The sequence below is a fragment of the Diceros bicornis genome, chromosome X (assembly GCF_020826845.1).
Source record: "Diceros bicornis minor isolate mBicDic1 chromosome X, mDicBic1.mat.cur, whole genome shotgun sequence".
NCBI classification, from domain to species: Eukaryota; Metazoa; Chordata; class Mammalia; order Perissodactyla; family Rhinocerotidae; genus Diceros; species Diceros bicornis.
The window spans coordinates 5653142-5673938 of NC_080781.1; the positions used below are offsets into that span (position 1 = coordinate 5653142).

At 43.5% G+C, this 20797-nt stretch overlaps 1 protein-coding gene across 4 annotated transcripts in view; it reads right to left on the minus strand.

Moving 5' to 3' along the window:
- The window catches only part of PNPLA4 (patatin like phospholipase domain containing 4), a 105881-nt gene extending 85152 nt beyond the window's left edge, over positions 1-20729 (minus strand). For 2 of the 4 annotated variants that reach the window (XM_058535395.1, XM_058535393.1), the window contains exons 1-5: positions 20451-20728; positions 18977-19169; positions 14101-14195; positions 13797-13932; positions 1959-2024 (exon numbers count right to left, since the gene is read on the minus strand). In XM_058535395.1, the coding sequence (XP_058391378.1) occupies positions 1959-2024; positions 13797-13932; positions 14101-14195; positions 18977-19156 (477 nt within the window). In that variant the 5' untranslated portion in view covers positions 19157-19169; positions 20451-20728. Of the gene's footprint in view, positions 1-1958; positions 2025-13796; positions 13933-14100; positions 14196-18976; positions 19170-20299; positions 20374-20450 lie in introns of those variants that run through there. The other 2 variants (XM_058535394.1, XM_058535396.1) reach the window with 2 other exon arrangements.
- Positions 20730-20797: the final 68 nt, after the last annotated feature.

Here is a 20797-nt window from a genome sequence, read left to right on the forward strand (position 1 = left end):
ACGCTTCCCCCATCATACAAACCAATTCCTCAGTGGTGAGACCATCGGGTCCTTGAGCACAGGCACTGTGCTGGACCCCTAAAGTGAATGAACGAATGAATGACAGATATTAAACCCTTTTCATGTACTCAGTTCTGAATAAATACGTATTACATATATATAAAACAAATGGCATTTATTCATCCATGAATATGTGTCTAATCTTGGGTACGTGTTAAATTGATACTGTATTTGATTATAACGTACACATATCTGATATGTGTTAAATAGAGACTGTATTTGATTATAAAGTGCACATCTCTGGTATGTATTAAATAAAGACTGTATTTGATTATAAAGTGCATATCTGTGGTATGTGTTAGATACTGTATTTGATTATAACATGCACATCTCTGGTATATATTAGATACTGTACTTGATTATAAAGGGCATATTTGTGTTATGTGTTAGTGTATTTGATTGTAAAATGCACATCTCTGGTATGTATTAAAAAGAGACTGCATTTGATTATAAAGTGCATATCTGTAGTATGTGTTAAATAGATACTGTATTTGATTATAAAGTGTATCTCTGTAGTATGTGTTAAATAGAGACTGTATTTGATTATAAAGTGCATATCTGTGGTATGTGTTAAATAGATACTGTATTTGATTATAACGTGCACATCTCTGGTATGTATTAAATAGATACTGTATTTGATTATAACGTGCTCATCTGTAGTGTGTGTTCAATAGAGACTGTATTTGATTATAAAGTGCATATCTGTGGTATGTGTTAAGTAGATACTGTGTTTGATCATAGAATGCATATCTGTGGTATGTGTTTTATAGAGACTGTATTTGATTATCAAGTGCATATCTGTAGTATGTGTTAGATACTGCATTTGATTATAAAGTGCATATCTGTGTATGTTAGATACTGTATTTGATTATAAAATGCATATCTCTGGTATGTATTAAACAGAGACTGTCTTTGACTATAAAGTGCGTGCAGGTGTAGAGGAGCGGCTAGGGTAGGGTGGTGAACGTTTCGTACACACGTGGTGCAGCATGGAGAAGGGATGTGGCTGAAATGTCCCTGGGCAGTGCTGAGAGCAGACTGCAGGTGGATGCTTGCCTCTAAAGGTCTCTAAAACAGCTGACCTCCTGCCTTGAGTGCCAGCCCCAGGTGAAGAGAGCTCTCCTGGAAGGAAAGCTGTTTCTTCCCCTCCTTGACAAACATCCCAGTAAGCGGAGGCCCTGGGAGAAGAGGGGCTTGTTGCCCAGCAGGGGGTCCCTGGGGGTGGCACGGAATGAAGTGGTCTGGCTTTATTTGGGGGGGCAGGGGTGCAGCACCCCAATGCCTTCTCCCACCCTGACAGTGCACTTCTGCTGCTAGCTGTTTACAGAGGGGCTGTGAAGAAGACTTTATTAGGGAAAAAAAAAAGTCTTTACTCCTTTAAAAAAAAAAAGATAAAGGAGCCGGCCCGGTGGAGCAAACGGTTGAGTGCCTGCGCTCCGCTGCGGTGGCCCCGGGGTCCGTTGGTTCGGATCCCGGGCGCGCACTGACGCACCGCTTGTCAAGCCACGCTGTGGTGGCGTCCCATATAACGTAGAGGAAGATGGGCACAGATGTTAGCCCAGGGCCAGTCTTCCTCAGCAAAAAGAGGAGGATTGGCAGATGTTAGCTCAGGGCTACTCTTCCTCACAAAAAACAAAAACAAAACAAAAAAGATAGTTTTTTAGGCAGATGAAAAAAGGAGCATCCCAGTCAATCATTCTCAACTGTGAGATCTTGACAATGACGTACCACAGCTCCCGTACATGATTTTTTTCTGTTAAGCGGAAACAAAACCATTTATGAAAAGCAAACGATATAAACTAATTGGGAGCCACCAGAATAATTATAAAAGTGGATCTTGCAAAGGAAATGTATGAAAACAAGAATTACTGGTAATTCCTCAGTGAGAGCAACGTTACCTGCCCTTTGTACTCCACTGGTTTCAGTCCTGCGTAAATGGGCACGAAGCTGCTGGCTAAGAGAACCTAGATGGGTAAAAGAAAGACACAGCTCAGGAACACAGGAATTAATGCTTGTACAACAGGTTTGATATGCTATTTACTATAAAATATTAAATTTTTCTAGAAAATAAGAAAATGTATTATGAAAAATTAAGTTCCATATATTTCAAGTGCACCATGGGACACACTTAAATAGAAGATAACATTTTTAATATTTGAAAAGACCCTAAAGAGATAGGTACAATGCAATGTTCTCTGTCTCAGTGGACTTCACCTGAGTAAAATCAGCATTTTAATCGTAGACAGCAAATCATTATGAAATTAAAGCCCAGGTAAGTCTAAATTCTGGAGTATGTACAGTGTGCAAATAAATTATTTACAATGTTGTATCATACACTGTAAAAACCATTTTAAAGTTGCACTCGTATTTTCCAAAAGAACAAACCCCTCTCGTTGTTACAGAGGAGATTAGCCTGCAGCTCGGGGATGTTCTAATTTATGTCACCAGGATGTCGCTAAGGGAGCAACACATTTTATGTGCTAGCAACATGGTCTGGATATATAATGAGACAGTGGCAGGTACAGACACCAATTATACTTTATCTTCCATTTAAAGAGTCGAAAAAGATTGCCATTTAAAATATGACCATTTCTTCCAACAGAAGAAGTTGGGTTCTGGGAGCTTTTCCGACATGTACATGTTTTATTTTGCAGTGTAGTTTCTGACTGGCTAGTCTTTATTTGGAAAGATACAGCATTAGATACTGAATATTTAAGCTACAATCTTTCAACCGATAAGCGAAGACTCTATGGCTGTTTGTTGTCAAAGATTTCATGAAATTTCCTTTTTTGGCGTATATTACTCAGAAATGGATTTTGGCCCAAAAACTGGTTTGTAAATCATCCATTTAGAATTATTGAGAACTCAGAGGGCATTTTCCCCAAAGAAACTATACCGCAGGTAGAATTTCTGAGGTCAGCTCTCAGAGGCCAATTTATTCTGAACTGCGACTAAATGATAGACCCAGTCAACAGCAAAACACGATTTCCAGAGGAAGAAGCCTCTCGAGTTGCAACTGGATGTGGCTGGAAGCCGTGGAAGCAGGATGTACGTGGGAGCGGCAAAGGCTTTCCTATGCAGTGGTTCCGCCTCTAACACATGTCTGCTGGATCCTCACGGCCAAAAAGCCCGCTGCAGGGAAGGCGTCTGCATCTTCGTCACAGAGTTGAGACCCAGCAAATACCTGCTGGCGTCCCTCTCTTCTCCGAGGTAGGAATGAAGGTGTCCTGTGCTTCTCCCCACTCTCAACTGTGGGAGAAACAAGGATTCTCCCATGTTGGTGGTGGCACGTTGGGTGCAAGGGAGAGGTCCTGACTGTAACAGCTCCCACAGCAACGGGCTCCTGACAGCTGGCCCAGAAGTATCTGGGGCATCAGATTTGGGTAGCGGCGAATTCATTGGTGTAAGAGCACCACACAGGGACTCCAGAGGGAAAGAAGGAAGGAAGTGACATGTGTTATGTGTCTCTGTTGTGCCAGGCTGGTGCTTAGTGCCAGAACCAGGTACATAATTTGCGGGCCCACACTGAAATGAAAATGCAGGTATTAAGAACTGCAAGAGGTCGACAGTGGAGCATTAAACCAGGGTACAATGACAATCTGGCACAAGATCTTTCAGAAGAAGAGGCAAAGCAGACATGCCCCTACTAAGGCATTCACCTCAAAATCTCTGCTTTCAAATGTGCGGCATGACAGAACGGCGTGCCATTATGTTAACCACACCCATTCCATGAGGCAAAGCAAGAGCATCATCTTGGGTGATTTGGGGAAGATCACTTCAATCAGTAGGCAGACAGAAGAGAAACCAAGCCTACTCAAGCCCAGCCTTCTGGGCCCCCGGTAGCGGTGACCACATCGGCAGACGGGTGTTGGTCAGAGAAGGGCTGTTTACAGTTATGGTCACTGCATTCACCCTCACTAAATTTGGCCCCACCATCAATTGGCTACTCCTTTAAAAAAAACAATTACAGACCCTAGGTATGTTTTGCCAGCACAATGTAGCTATTTAATGAAGTTATTTGGCAAAATGCAACATTGCACCACGGTAGCAATAACTGCAACAATATGTGGATAGTCCACATATTGGGAAATTACAGTACTTAGAGGTCTTTAAAGAACCAAAGGCACTCTATAAATATAACGATTTATTTCACTATGCTGGATAGACATATGGGCCCTGCAAAAAAAAATCACTACCCTTAGAGCCAGAATTATGTTTTTTTTTTTTTCGCCTGTGTCAAAGTATAATGTAAAGTTCATGAGTTAATGCCTGGATCTCTTTTGAGGTGTTTGGATGAAAAATGCTATCCAATTACTTTGCTACAGATAATAACAGTAAGAATCCTCCTAAATGATATGAGGAGTGCAGTGAACTGGAAAATACCTGTCACTCCTCCAAATCAATGTATTTGTTCTGTCATAGCCGACTCTCCCTTTCTACGGGCTGGTGATTTGTACATCAAACTAAATTTAGTGGGAAAATTAGCTTTTGATAGTTAAGAACTAAGCAGCTTTTCTTATTTGTAGGCAGCTTATTGCCATTTTATTGCAAGCAAATAGGATTTTCTAAGGAAGGAGACAAAGACTGACATTCCAAGGCTACATAATAAAATATTATGCCTAAATTTGTGCTTTTACTGTATCTGACCTCATTGTTTTCCCTGTGAAACATTTCTCACCAATAAATCTCAATAAGTCTGGAGCAGAGGTTCTCAATGTTCCCAGGGGTGTCTTAGTCCCCTGGGGACATTTAGCAATGTCTGGAGACAGTTTTGATGGTCACACTGTGTCTAGGGGGATGGTCCTACTGGCATCTATTGAGTAGAGCCCAGGCATGCTTCTAAACATCCTATAATGCCCAGGATGGCCCCCACCACAAACAAGTATCAGATGCCCAGTGTTAACAGCAGCCCAGTCGTGAGCACTAAGGCAGAAATCAGGGACCTTCTGTTCACGCTCCATTACTTGGCCCAGCACCTTAAGCGTTACACGTAGGTTAAACCACTGATTTGGTTTTTGTTTCATTCTTACTAAATACACAATGATAAAAATAAAAGTCAGTGACTTCTTGTAGCAACCCGTATAAAACATTGCCAAGTGCATATTCAATACACGTTCTGACTAGCTCTTTTCATTTTACATTTTATAGAAAAGGGGTGTTTAGAAAATTATGTGGCCTGAGTTCCTTAGAGAATAAATTCTCAACAAGTTTCATTTATGTCTAAAGTTTACTGTGGAGTTTAATGAGAATCTGGCTGTTTATTCAGAACCTGCTGGTGCAGTTGAAATTCAAAGACAGATTCAAATTTATCTTCCTCAGTCTTCCCAAGATAATGACCACTCTTAAATTCAGTCCTTATGTCACCTTCCCACGGCTAAACGTGAGCTCTTGCTGTAAGAGCATTCTGGCTGTGTGCAAGGCAATTTAGGACATCGTGGCAATGGAGACAAGATGGTTCTCCCCAAGAGGGACAAGGTTCTGCATGAAAGCCTTTCTAGGTACATATATTAAAGAGCATTCATGTACATCAAAACACTGTTTCAGACCACATATGTGCGTCAGTTTTAAACACGAAGAATTCAATGAATTGTACTAATTCAGACAAGTGGTGGAACACCACCACTCCGTGGCACGGTTAATTTCAAAATCAGTTCTGCTCATCTGTGGAGGTTACATATGACTTTCTTTTACACAAAGGATTTACCTCCCTAATTACGCTTTGCTGAAGGTTACTATTAAAATGTGCTTAGATTTCCTGATTGCAGGTTTCCTTCTGAAGAAAAATAGCCCAGAATAAAATCTGGCACTCGAAGGAGTTGATCTGCAAAATGTATACACTTGGTCGTTCAGGGGATAATGTGTAGAGAGGCCCAAAAGTAAAGGAATCGTGAAGTACCCATGATAAACATGAAGGGTGTGAAGAGATGAGAGTCAGGAGAGCAAGGAGCCCTGAAGGTCAGCAGGTATACTTGGTAAGTACTCAAGAGCTGATGAAGCAGTTCCATACATATTATTTCACTTGATCTTCGTAGCAATGTGTGGGGTAGTTGGGACAGTGTGGATTCTATCCTATGGATGAAGAAACTAAGGCAATGAAAAGTTGAGACTTGCCAAGGATCCCAGAGTCCATCAAAGACAAGGGCTAGGCTTTTCCATCCCCAAAGTACCATCTGCCTTTGCACAAACTGACCTCTCATTGGTGTTGATCTGCTGAAAACAATGGGCCTGCAGACACAAATGATCGATGGATTTGATCCTGCGTGGAAGTATTTTTATACATCCCCCCAACCCCCAAAAAGGGTGTGGCATCCAAAATGAATCTCTCTGGTTGATGGGAAATAAAGGTGCGATATTTGGAGGAGGGAGTCTCCTGGGGCTCTAGTTCAACTATATAAAGGGATCTCCCCTCTGTAGGTCATCTCATTGTGTGGCAGCAGACACCACCATGCGTTTCCCTATCTCAGCACAGTCACTATTGGGGAGGAGGGGAGTGGTCGGCACAAATACATTCTGGGCAAAGTAATACCTGAAGACCACATGTCTGTCTTATAACGGTATATAGAAGAATGGAAAAAACTGAGGGCCTTAATCAATTCAGGTGGCTATAACAAAATACCATAAACTGGGTGACTTAACAACAGACATTTATTTCTCACTGTTCTGGAGACTGGGAAGTCCAAGATCAAGGTGCCAGCATACCCCGTGTTTGGTAAGAGTCTGATTCCTGCTTGACAGACAGTGGTCTTCTCACTGTGTCATCACATGGTGGAAGGGGTGAGGGAGCTTGCTGGGCTCTCTTTTATAAGGGCACAAATCCCATTCATGAGGATTCTGCCCTCATGACCTAACCAACTCCCAAAGACCCCACCTCCAAATACCATCATAATGGTGTTTAGGATTTCAACACGAATTTTGGGGGGACACAAACATTCAGACCATAGCATTCTGCCCCTGGCTCTGTTACCGCACAAATGGGGTTCTCCTACCCAATGCACATAACCAAGCTAATTAATTACAGCATCAGCTTTTGGGAAAATAAATCAGCTTTATTCTGTGAGAACAATCTGCAGGCAGACAGCAGGTGTGTGCCCTCAGATCTGTCTCCCCAATCCACGGCTTGGGGCACAATTTATGGGATGAAAAGTAGGGCGGTCTGAAGTGTAGAGATAGATGATTGGAGGCAAGGAGGATGAGGTAATTGATGATCTGTGCAAGCGCAGTCAAGCTTCACACCTCTTCTTAGGGTGCATGTTCCCAAAACGGCAGTGTTACCATGATCTGAGGGTGGAGTTTTTAGCTGCTTGACGTCAAAAGACACTTATCAAGCATTTTCACAGGCCCAGTTGATGGGTTGGTGGTCTCAACCAGCCTGAACTGGAGAAGGGGTCTCAGCTCCTGAAAAACCACTTTTAGTTACTCTGCTGATAAGATGGGGTCAGTTAAACTGGTCCCGGAGAGCCCGTGGTTACAGTTCCCCCAAATTCACTTCCTTCTCGCATATGAAATACATTCATTCTATTCCAGTACCCAAAAATGTCTTAACTTGTTCCAGCATCAACTCAAAATTTTAAAGTCCAAAGTCGCATCTAATATCATCTCAATCATATAGGGGTGAGACTCAAGGTACCATTCATCCTGAGGCAAATTGTTCTCCAGCCGTGAACCTGTGAAATCAATCACGTTATGTGCTTCTAAAATACAATTGTGGGACAGGCACAGGATGGTCATTCCAACTCCAAAAGAGAGAAACAGGAAAGAAGAAAGGGTAACAGGTCCTCAGCAAGTCTGCAAACCAATGGGGCAAATTCCATTAGACCCTAAGCTTTGAGAACAACCCTCCTTGGCTTGATGCTCTGCCCTCCAGGCCCCTGGGGCAGGGGTCCTGCCCCTGCAGCTTTCCTGGCCAGCCCTGCCCCTACAGCAGCTCTGTGCCTGGTCCCCACCCCATGGCAGTTCTCTGCAGTGGCCCCAGCTCTGCACAACTCTGTGACTGAGTCTCATGCCAGAAGCTCCCCAGGACTGGAACCATCTCACGTCGGTTGCTCTACAGTTTGGGGTCTCAATGGTAGCCTCACCCCTGTGGCTCTGCTGGCATTGACCTAGTGGGGGGTCTCTGCAGTGGCTCAGTGCTTGCTGGGGCCCTTGCATTCTGGGCGTGGGAAGGGAGGGGCCTCCCTGATGGTCTCTGAATTACCTTTAGGTCTTTCTTCCATTATCTTGGACAATAGTCCTGCTCCTGTTTAGAAGGCTGATTAATCTTATTGGATGGTTGTTTGGCCCTCCCTTTTCCGTTCTGTTCTGAAGAAGCTCTCTTATTCTTTTCGATAAGGACAGGCTGAGAACGTTCCAAATCTTCAGTTCTGCTTTGCTTTTGATGAACGATGCCATCTTTAAGTCATTTCTCTCCTCTTGCATTTTACTATAAGCAGTCAAGAGAAACCAGGCCGCTCCTTCAACACTTTGCTTAGAAATTGCCTCATGAGATATCCAGGATCATCCCTCCCAAGTTGTACCTTCCACGGAAGAGTAGGGCATGAACACAATTCAGCCAGTTCTTTGCCATTTTATCACAAGGATGGCCTTTCCTCCATCATCCAATAACATTTCCTCATCTTTGTTTGAGACCTTATCAGAATGGCCTTTACCATCCATATTTCTACCTACACTCTATTCACAACCACTTAGTATTCTCCAGGAAGATGGAGGCTCTCTCTCCAGCTTGCCTCTTTTCTTCCTGAGCGCTCACCAGAATCGCCTTTCCATTCACAGCAACGCAGGCTTTCTCTACAATGTATCTCAAAACTTCCAGCCTCTGCCCACCACTGAGTTCCAAAGCCGCTTCCACACTTTTAGGTCTTTGTGACAGCAGCACCCCCACTTCTCAGTACCAACTTCCTGTCTTACTCCTTTGGGCTATAACAAAATACTATAAACTGCGTGGCTTATCAACAACAGACATTTATTTCTCACATTTCTGGAGGCTCAGATTTCCAAGATTAAGGCACCGGTAGATTCAGTGTCTGGTGAGAACCCGCTTCTGGCAGTGTCCTCACATGGTGGAAGGAGTGAGAGAGGTCCCCTGGGTCTCTTTTATAAGGACACCAATCCCAATGATGAGGGCTCCACCCTTGTGACCTGATCACCTCCCAAAGGGCCCAACTCCAAATACCATCACAACAGTGATTAGGATTTCCACATATGAATCTTGAGGGGGACACAAACACTCAGCCCATAGCACTGAGTTAAATCACCGTGGACACAAGATTCAGAATTCTGTGGAAATCCAATCCTAAATAAAATGAATCTTTGGACCAGATAATTGGTCAATGGAGGTTCTCAGAAAATAATCAACCATCATTGCAGTTATCAAATGAAAGAATAATTTTTTCATGCCACTAAATATAAGTATGAATCATCACACAGCTATCAAATGAAAGAATTATTTTTTCATGCCACTAAATATAATTTAAGTATGAATCATTACACAAACGCAAATTTTTATAGCTTTTTATTAAATACTGAAATGTCTTATTTTTTATTTTATTTTTTTTTGTGAGGAAGATCAGCCCTGAGCTAACATCCATGCTAATCCTCCTCTTTTTGCTGAGGAAGACCAGCTCTGAGCTAACATCTATTGCCAATCCTCCTCCTTTGTTTCCCCAAAGCCCCAGTAGATAGTTGTATGTCATAGTTGCACATCCTTCTCATTGCTGTATGTGGGACGCGGCCTCGGCATGGCTGGAGAAGTGGTGCGTCAGTGCGCACCCGGGATCCGAACCCGGGCCGCCAGTAGCGGAGTGCGCGCACTTAACTGCTAAGCCACGGGGCCGGCCCCAAAAGCAAATTTTTAAAAAGAGAAGGCCAGTGGGGAAGAGATGTAAAACCAAATGCCTTAAGGTGACAAAACTTGGTAGTAATCCATTTCCTGAGATGTTATAGATGTAGGTTAGCACATTGTTCATGAACAAAGATGGGAAGTAAAGGGTTTAATGATGAAAATTTGTAAGAAAGGGTGAACCCTACTCAGTATGCAGAAAAGGAAGTTGTGATTGAACACAAAATTTCATGACAGACTCACACGGGGTGCTGATCAGGAATGTGTGTGGCTTATTATCTTATTCTCTCATTATTTACTAAATATTGGGTGCATTCGACATGCACTTAGGGCTTTCCTGTTTAAAACACTTTTACATGCTTACAGTTGAGAAAACTGGGGCTCAAACATAAGTACAGTCATGCACTGCATAACGACGATTCAGTCAACAACGGACCGCATATATGACGGTGGTTGCATAAGATTAGTACCTTATAGCCTAGGTGTGTAGTAGGCTATACCATCTAGGTTTGTGTAAGTACACTCTATGATGTTTGCACAATGATGAAATTGCCTAACCATGCATTTCTCGGAACGTATCCCTGTTGTTAAGCGACACAAGACTAGTCCATGAGGATACTATCTCGAAATGAGTGACCTAGAGATGAACACTGGGAGATGCACAAAAAACAAGTAATAATCCAAGGGAATATTAAAAACAACTTAAAGTACACACACACACACCTAAGCTACAGGTTTCTAGTTGGATGTTCAGGTTCATAGTAAATATGATACCTATAATAAAAGGTAGCAGTCAGCTGATGGATAACGAAAAGCTTGGCATTTAAAAAAAATCTAATTAGTAAGAGAATAAATGAGTTAACGATGAAAATCACCAATATTTAGTACTCTCCCACATTCCTTTACTGGCTACCAATTGCTGCTTGGCATACTCTACCTCTGGTTTCAATCTCTTTCTCTCATCTACAGAATTTCCAGATAGCTGAAAGTAAACCCATGGCTGTGTGATCAGAGCCCGGTATGTAAAGCTTCTGGAGACTTGAGTGACACGTTGTGGAGCTGCTTCTACTCTTGGCTTTGGGAACCCCCTGTCTCCACTGGAGGTAAGTGGAAGGACCGGTAGGCGGCCTTCTTCTCTCCCTCCTCACTGACCTAGACAGTCAGAAGGACCACCCCACATGGTACCACCCCAGACAATGTTCTCCCACTGGCCTCTTCTTTCATCAGAACACACAAGCTTGATAATGTCACTACATAAGGGGGGTTTCTTTGATTTTCCCTCCATGCTTTTTCTTTTTCCCTTGTCTAGTTTTCACTCAGTCTTACTCTTTTGAACTAAATGCTCCATGAGTATTCCAGGCACATATTTCATACATTTTTATAGCCGCCATCTGCTATCAAGGAACTATCCATCCTTCCTCTTTTTGGTTCTGAAAAAGGTTAGAGCTTTCTACGAAACATTTGAAATGCTTTCTGTATAATCTAGGATAGATGTTAATTATGCAACTATTCTCCTTACTAGGTATTACACATTTGTGTCAACTATTTCTCTTCTGTTCACTGAACTCAAGTAATTACACCAATCGCTGAATAGTTACTATCCAAAACAAAGCAAATCAGAAAAAATCACGTTTACTTACTACAATAGTTTGCTATTGCTGCCATAACAAATCACCACAAACTTAGAGCCTTAAAACAACACAAATTTATGATCATGCGGTCTACAGGTCAGAATCTGGCATGAGTCTGACCAAGGCAAAACCAAGGTGCTGGCAGGGCTGCCTTCCTTCCAGAAACCTCTGGGGGAGAATTCGTTTCCTGCTCATCCAGATGTTGACAGAATTCAGTTCCATCTGGCTATAGGACTGAGTCCCCTCTGCTTTGCTAGCTGCCGGAGGGGAGCAGCCCTTAGCCTCCAGAAGACTCTGTGCTCTCCTCGCATGAGGGGGTCCTACATCTTAGAACCAACAACGGTGCATGGAATCCAGGAAAGATCTCTATTTTTAAGGACTTATGCTTAGTGTCGGTCCACCCAGATAATCCAGGATCATCTCTCCATCTCAAGACTCTTACCTAAATCTCATCTATAAAATCCTTTTTACCACGTAAGGGAACATATTCACAAGTGCTGGGGATTAGAGTGTGGACATCTTTGGGGGCCATTATTCAGCCGACCACATTCATTCCCACATAAAAGGAATTGAGAGGAGGTAATGTTATCCACCGTGTGGTGTAATCAAGCATAATGCTTGAGACCTGGACTGTAGTCCCAGCTGGGCCACTAACCAGCTGAATTATTTTGTCCAGGTCATTGAATGTGTAGGATCCAGATTCTTTGTTCTTTTCTTTTGTTTTAATAGACGCCACCTGACTTCATTTATTTATTGTTTGTATTCATTCACTGAATACATATTGATGGAGCTGGCACTGTACCAGGTGCTAGGAAAACAGCAGTAGACAAAACAGAGCAATCCCTGTCTCCTTGGAGCTTATGTTCTAGTGAAGGAGGGTAGATAACAAAAACTAAATAAATAAAGCACTAAAATATGGAGAATGCTGAATGCCGATAAATAAATTAGGATGGGATAGAGGAAACACCAGGGGCTCTGCCAGTGTAGAGGGAGTAGCTAAGGGCAGACTCAATGAGAAGGTAATGCTGTGGGGAGAATTCTCCTCTTGTTTAATGACACAATGACACACAGTCTTGTTCCTATACAAACCAAAAAAAGGTATACCATCCCATCACAAGCCTTATGTATCTGTATGGGGCACTGACAATTTGTGACAATTCAGGCATGGACTGACCAACTTCTCTCTTATATTTTGCAAGTCTACATAAGATTATAGAAAAATGCCTTTTTCTAAGATAGAAAGACTATTAATTTATAAGTGAGAAACTGGCATAATCGGTACACTGAGTAAAAATATTCTAATCTCTTAAGTCATAAAGTAATTTTACTTGTCAGTTCAACATTTCATTAGGTATTTCAAATTATATCATTCAAATGTGAAATTTGAACAGTAAGATTCAATAGTAAAAATCAATGCATTTATCATCTAATTCAGGCGGAACTTTTATCACTCATTTTCAACCCACCACCTTCTGCTGTATCCAAACACACATTCTCCACATTACCTGAAGCTTCCTACGATTTCCACAAAAGGAAAAAGAAAGAAAAAATTGCCCAGCTTTTCTAAGAAAGGTACACCCTTCCCAATCTACAAATATGTCATGTATTATGTTAAAAAGTGCATTGCTATTTGCAAATCAGTCAGCTCAAGTATTTCCCAGCGATCATGAATTCTCAACCAACTGACTTTCAAATGCATTTGGATAGAAAGGCCTCAAAACAAAATGGAAGAAATGAAACGGAACATGAGATTGAAAAGTTAAGAGACCTGGAGTCCAGAGTCGTTTCCCACTGGCAATCAGCACAACCTTGGGTATGTCACATGAAATCTTTCTATCCATTGCTTCTGTTAAAAACACAATAAAAGGGCAGTACTCACACCTGTCTTGATTGACAGAAGGACTGTGGAAGGATTGAATCAGACAGTATGTGTACAAAGTCTTACATAAACTGCAGAGTATTAGCTCCATAAATTTAAGGAATTGTTATTTCCACTAAACTGCATCAGCGCCCTGCTTCACAGATCAGCGAGAACATCATGAGAAAAACACTGAAGAGCATGGGGGCCTCTGGAGTCACGTGTCTTGAGGTGGCCTCGGAGGGATACTGGTTGATCCATCCATCAAACACACAATTTACTGAGCACTTATCATCTATCAGGCACGAAATGAGATGCTAGATCTAAGGAATGTGGCGATGCTCAGCGCTTGTGAGAACTATTTAAATCAGCACTTGCTGATATCCTCCAACGTGAAATGCGGCCCTGTTACCTTAATGAGGTCTTCCCTGGAGGGAAAACTTGAGACTAAGTAATTTTCTCCAGTCTTGGTGTTGGTGATAGACACGTGCAGTCGGTCGTGGGCCAGCTCGTGAGCGTTGGAGGGGAGAATCGACTCCATTCCACCTCTAAAGAAGAAAAAGTGACCCGCGTGATTATTGAACGCCTTTAATTATTGAACGCCTTGTAAATATTTTAGAAGAGAGAATACTAAGCTGAGTTTGCCACAGTTTATACAGAGTGTCCTCAGCATGCTGTCTTCACACACTGTGGGGGGTAATGGACTATATATATACCTCAATCGGGCCATGAAGTCATAGCCGGGTGTCACTGCCCCGAAAGGCTGCCCTCGGACTTCTTCAGCAAACTTGTAGGTAAATTCGTTACATTTCTGGAAAAGAAAATGAATAGGTGACTCTTATGTTTTGTCAAAAAAATTCATTCTAGTTCCAGAACTCTTCACCAATCACACAAGGCACCTGGACTCTATAAACGCAAGGCCAGACTTGGGATGCCACACTCCACAGGTGTTAGAATCCCCACCTGGCCTGGTCCTCACCCACCATTCCTGGTACCCAGGCAAGCTGTGTGTTCTTCCAATGCCACTCTCTTGTTTTTGCTTTTAAAATCACTTCAAATGGCACTGCCCACCTTTGGAAAATCCTTGAAGGCTCAATTCCAATTCTAACGTAGCACATTCTTCTACAGATTTCTCCAACACAATTAACCTCCTCTCCCACCCCAATTCTGAGGCCTCAGAAACATTTCCATCTCGGCTCTGCAACAGGGCTGGTTATTAATGACAACACCAACATCAGAGAAAGGGGTCGTGATGACTACCGTTTGCATGCACTGCATCAGAGTCTTTGGAGACCAGTCTTGGGCACTGATATTTTGTAAAAGTCCCCCAGGGGGGTCTAATGGGCAGCCAGGGCTGGGATCCATTGATGAGGCCCCTGCCAGCTCATGTTCACATAACCCTGCAAGATGGGTGTAATCATTGCACTCGACAGGTAGAGAGCTGAGGCTGGGAGAGATCAAGAATCTTCCCAATATCTCATCAAAAATCACTAGCAGAGGCAGGATTTGAACCCAGGTCTGTCTTTCACTTATTAATGAATTCATGCCTGCCTGGCATCAGGCCCTGGGCTAGGCACTGGGACTCAGCCAAGAATGAGACACAAAGAGCTCCTGCCCTCCTGGGGCTTAGGAGTGCCGCAATGAGAGATCACAGAATGCTGTGGCAGCACCTACGTGGGAGGCAGAATCAGGCTCCTCTTTCCCCCAGACGTCCACAATCCAGTCCCTGGAACCTGTGAATATGTTCCCTACGTGGCAAAAGGGACTTTGCAGGAGTGATTAAGGATTTTGAAATGGGGAGATGACCCTGGATTATCCAGGTGGGCCCAATGTCATCACAAAGGTTCCTATAAGTGAAAGAGGGAGGCAGGAGCGTGAGAGAGAGAGAGAGATGTGAAGATGCTGTGGGGGATCAGAATTGGCCACCCCAAAATGTGTCTCTTTGGCTTGACTATTTTTAAGGGCCAAAGACTCAGAAAGAAACTTTGACCTCCCCGCTAACTGCCTAAAAGAATTTAAGATAGAAGGCCTGTTCCAGGAAGGAGCTAATACCAAGTATAATATAAACTAGGTGTGGCAGACAAGGAGGAACCTAACGAGGGCTTTTTAATCAAAGTCGTCTCCATTTCTAATTGTCTTTTCAAGGCACAGTCAACATTTGTTTATCAAACATTTGCTTTTCCATCTCCTTGTGAATTGCCTTCCTCCCCTTTGAACTTCCAAACCACTTCCCCCAACATCCTCCTTTGTCTTGAGCTGAAGATGGTATTTAAGGTGGTGGCTTCTGCCATTTTGCGAGTTACTCAGTTTTCCTGGGTTTCTGCCATATATACATGTTATTAAACTTTGATCTTCTCCTATTATTCTGTCTCATGTCAATTTAATTTTTAGATCAGCCATAAGGACCCAGAGGGTAGAGGAATTGTCTTCCTCCCCTACAATGCTATAGTTAGGGCTTTAAAGATGGAGGAAGGAGCCATGAGCCGGGGAATGCAGGTAGCCTCTAGAATCTGGAAAAGGCAAGGAAACAGATTCTCCTCGAGAGCCTCCAGAGGGACCACGGATGTCCTAACACTTGGATTTTAGCCAGTGAGACCTTTTCAGACTTATGACCTCCAGAATTGTAAGAGAATAAATGTGTGTTGTGTTAAGCACTAAGTTTATGGTCATTTACTGGAGCAGCAACAGGAAATAATATAGTGAGCATCAACTTCCAACTTCAGAGGTCACCAAAGATTCACTCCAACATGACATCTAGGCTGAGACCTACAACATGAAGACGAGTTGGACAGGAGACAGAGGTGGAAGAAGACAACAGGCAAAGACAACAGTGAGCACCCAGAGAGGGGCAGAGACCTGAAAGGCATCGTCAGCAGTCACGAGAGCACACAGGGCCTGTGAGGCAGGCTGGGAAAACCCGACCCCATCCCAAGTCGACAAGGATCCCTGGAGTGTGGGAGGGGGATGTAGGGGAGTGAGATCATTAGACATGTGTTGGGTAAACTCAGTCAAAGTGCTGTCAGGTGGGCGGTTCGTAGGCCGAGGGGGTAGATGCAGGAAGCAAGCTAATGTAAGCTTCCAGGTGACAGAAGGGGGTGGCCTCCCAAGTGCTTGCTCTTTCTCCAAAGCTAGACTGCCCACTTAGCTTCTTTTCCTGTATTAATTTTAGTTACACACACACATCTCTGACCAGACTGGAAACTTACTAAGGAACGGCTTTACTCATCTTTGAGCTCCCCACTGTGCCTAGCCATGCCTTGCAAATTGTGAGGGCTGAGCTCTTAACACGTCAACGTCTCAATTTGCCCACTGCCTAAAATACGCCCGGTGTCAGGTGCTCCTCTTAATTATACAAGCGTAAGCTCGGAACTAGATTAATTACTCCCATATTTGTCACAACACCGCAAAGCTCAAGGAACTTACACCATCAGCAAGAATTGAGCTGACAGAGATTTGAGTAGGTGGTTTGCTAAAAAGATTCAAAGCGATCCTACGAGTGGTATATTTCAAATGCTACAAACAAAAGAAATAAAATAGCCTCAAATCAAATGGCTGAAGATTTATTCTGAAAAAGGAGAAATGAGGATGCCCTAGGTGAATAGACAGAATCTTTTTCCATCTTCCAATGTGAGCACCCAGTAAAGACTTACCCTCTATGTCGGACCAACATAATTAGATAATACAACTGGGTCTTCAGTTTATTGAAAAAATAAACAAGAATGGGTAATCCGACTTGAAAATATGGTGATATCAAGTCTCAAATTCAGGTAAACCATTCAATGTCTGAACATCACAGAATTTCAGTTAAGTGGCTGTATTATCTCAGTATTTCCAAATCACGTTAATTTGAAATCACACTTGATACATTTCCACAGCTGCTGAGGATTCAAAACCAAGTCTACCCAACTCCAAAGCTCAGGATTCCCTCCCACCTAAAGGAAAGACCACACTAAACAGGAGGCAACAACCCCTTACCAGCCCCCTGCTTCTGAACGGAAACAAAGTTGTGCAAAGGAACTAGCTTGCAACCCAAACACATGATTCTGATAGTTTTGGGGGAGTTTTCATACTTTATTATACTTTCTCTGATTTCAGGTTCTCATGCTGTACAGTCTCTAAAGTTTTTTATTTTTTTTTTAATTTTTTTTTGTGAGGAAGATCAGCCCTGAGCTAACATCCATGCTAATCCTCCTCTTTTTGCTGAGAAAGACCGGCCCTGAGCTAACATCTATTGCCAATCCTCCTCCTTTTTTTTTTTTTCCCCCAAAGCCCCAGTAGATAGTTGTATGTCATAGCTGCACATCCTTCTAGTTGCTGTATGTGGGATGCAGCCTCAGCATCGCCAGAGAAGTGGTGCGTCGGTGCGCACCTGGGATCCGAACCCGGGCCACCAGCAGCGGAGCATGTGCACTTAACCTCTAAGCCACAGGGCCGGCCCTCTAAAGTTTTTAATCACTCTTCTAGTTCCTTATAAAGCAACCACATAAAGACTGGAAGAAAAGATTTCTGAATCACTGGGCTCAGTGATTCAAATCCAGTTTGTCTTCCAGAAGCAGCTCACTACAGAATTGAGAACAAGATTTTGGATGTTTAAAATTTTGTAGTTTTGAAAATTTTTTTGTGTGTGTGAGGAAAATTAGCCCTGAGTTAACACTTGTTACCAACCTCCTCTTTTTTGCTGAGGAAGATTGGCCCTGGGCTAACATCCGTGCCCATCTTCCTCTACCTTATATGGGAACACCTGCCACAGAGCAGCTTGACAAGTGGTGTGTAGGTCCATGCCCGGGATCTGAACCTGCGAACCCCAGGCTGCCAGAAGCGGAGCACATGAATTTAACCACTATCCCACCAGGCTGGCCCCAGTTTTGAAATTTTAAATGTGACTTAAATTCATTCTTGGGAATGAATGTGTTGATCATTATTGGATTATTGTTCAAAGCCACTAGAGTAATTAATGAATATAATATTTTCCACGTACAGAAGCCAGCTCTCACAGTCAGCAAACGCATGATCACTGTCTAGAAGCAGAAAACAGATTTTTAAAACATAGATTGCATTAAATAAAATACTTAATGAAGGCTTGTTTTTATTATATCTGGATAAATTACTTAGAATTCAGGGCTTCTTACCGTGAGAATGAAAAACAAATTAAATTCCAATGTCATTCTACTTAATGGAAATTATAGGCCCACATATTAATTTATATACCTGTTTGTAAACAGGAACAAGCAAAGAGTTATTGGTCACACATCAAGGCCTTGAAAATAGGCCCTGTGCTCTTGTCATGATCAGATAAGGAAGAAATATGCTTTGCTTGAAAGAAACAGAACTGGAATCATAAGACTAAATAAAACATTCAAAAGTAAAGTAAGGCATTTTATATCTTTGTCTCCTGTCACCCAAAATAATCTTCTTTTCCAAATCCAGAGCACAGATCCTTAATGATTACATTTTAAAAGAAAAGTCTTCACCTTTTCTGTTTCCCAGGCAAAGGATTATTTCTCTGCAGTTAACTTAGTAGAGTTAACATTCATCTTTGTTGTTTGGTCTTAATTTCTTGATGAGAACACAGCCTACTTACTACTTAATTACCTCTATTTTTTCTGGAGCTGTTAGCAGGACAGAAGCAACCAAGGATCCCGCAGAGGCCCCGGCAAAGGCCTTGACATCCTTCAGGAGCTGTTTGCCATGTCTGCAAAGAGCAGATGCTGCCCCCAAGTGGTAAATGCCCAGAAACCCACACGCTGCAAATGACAGGTTGATGTGCTTCATTCTAGCTGAGAAACTGGCAGTACGAAAAACCAAAAATGCTGTAAGTTGGTACAATTCATTCCACATGCTGTGGAGTCTTATGCTAATCATCATTCCACGCCTGTCTTTTAATCTAGAATTCTCTGCTTTAAGCACAGTATTTTCAATTAAAGTCTAATTAAACACCCCAATCTTTCAAGGAAACTTTTTTCCCCTCTCTTGCCTTGACCCAATAGTTTTATTAATTAAAAAAAAAAAAAAGCTACATTCCACAGATACATAGATTATGCAGTCTACTGTTTAATTACTTGGCAAAAAGAAAAGATGGATAAATTCCAATTGGCAAAGCATTTGGTCTTTTTTCTCGTCCTTTTGAAACTTTTGGGGGGTAGGCTACCATTGTGGAAGGGTGAAATCATTACAGACTAGTGAATTCCACATGAAGGACACACTTGTTCCTTGAAAGTGCATCAGTACATGTCAAATAGAAGTGCTCTCCTCCACCCCACATTTCCCTTGCGAGCATCTGTATTTTTTTAAAAGAAAAGTCATGCCCAAAATTATTCAATAATGCTATGAGCAATTATTCAACAATGCAATATATCTCATAGCCAAGTTTCTCAAGACAAACTGAGGTCATGACTGGCAAGGGCAATTGAAGGCTTAAGGAAACTTGCTATTTGCAACAAATCTGACTATAAAGCTCTGTTTGCTGAAGCCTCAGTGGGCAGGATTTCACCACGTGCATAGATTCGTGCCCCCACAACGCTGCTCACTTGGAGAGCCTCAGGGTTTCTCCGAGGCCCCGGGACCCCGATTCCAGGACCTTCAGATTAGACATAGGCCCGAGCCTCGAATTTAGGAACCTAACACCGTTATTTGATGCACGAGGCCGGGCACTGTATGGGAGCCAGCTCAGCCACTGCAGCACAGCCCCGGTTTGGGTTTAATTTCTGCAGATCTGAGGCAGGGGCGGGGTGGGACGCTCAGTCTCCAGGTAGCCAGCCTGCCCGCGCAGGCCCAGTATCCGCCCCCGGCCTGGGGAAGGGGGGGCTGGGGTCACCATCGCGCCAGCCCCGGGGAGTCCTGCCCTGACCCTCCCGCCCCCAGGGCGGCCTCGAGGGGCTGAAGCCCGCCCCTCGCCAGCCCTGCGCTCCGCCCTACCAATACAGGCCTGCGGCACTTCCGTGTTGAACGGCCTCCTTAAGAGGAAGGCGGGCCCCGGCCGTCACTCAACGTGGCACCACCTATCAGGGCCAGACCACGCCGTGCCCCCGCCCAGGAAGGTCCCCCGGAAGGGGTGGGGCCGGCCCACCCGCGCAGGTGAGTGACGTCACCAAGACGACGCGGGCCTCCGCTCGGCCCCGCCTGCTCTATTTAAACCGCTGGACTCAAGATGGCGGCGCGCAGTCGGCCGCTTGACCCGGGTGTCCCGAGCGCGGGTAAGGGACAAGACTTTCTCCTTTCGAGTCTTGCTGTCTTCCGATACCTAGGGATGCGTTTTCGTCCCTTTGAGCCTTTTAGCACTACCTGCGGGCCGGTCCTCACCTGCTATTCCGCTGACCCTGAACGACTTTCATTTGCTGCACGCCGGAAGTGCTTGCCCCTCTTCAAGTCTGTTTTCCGGAAGTGGTTCCTCTTCTTTCCCCACCCTCAGGGCGG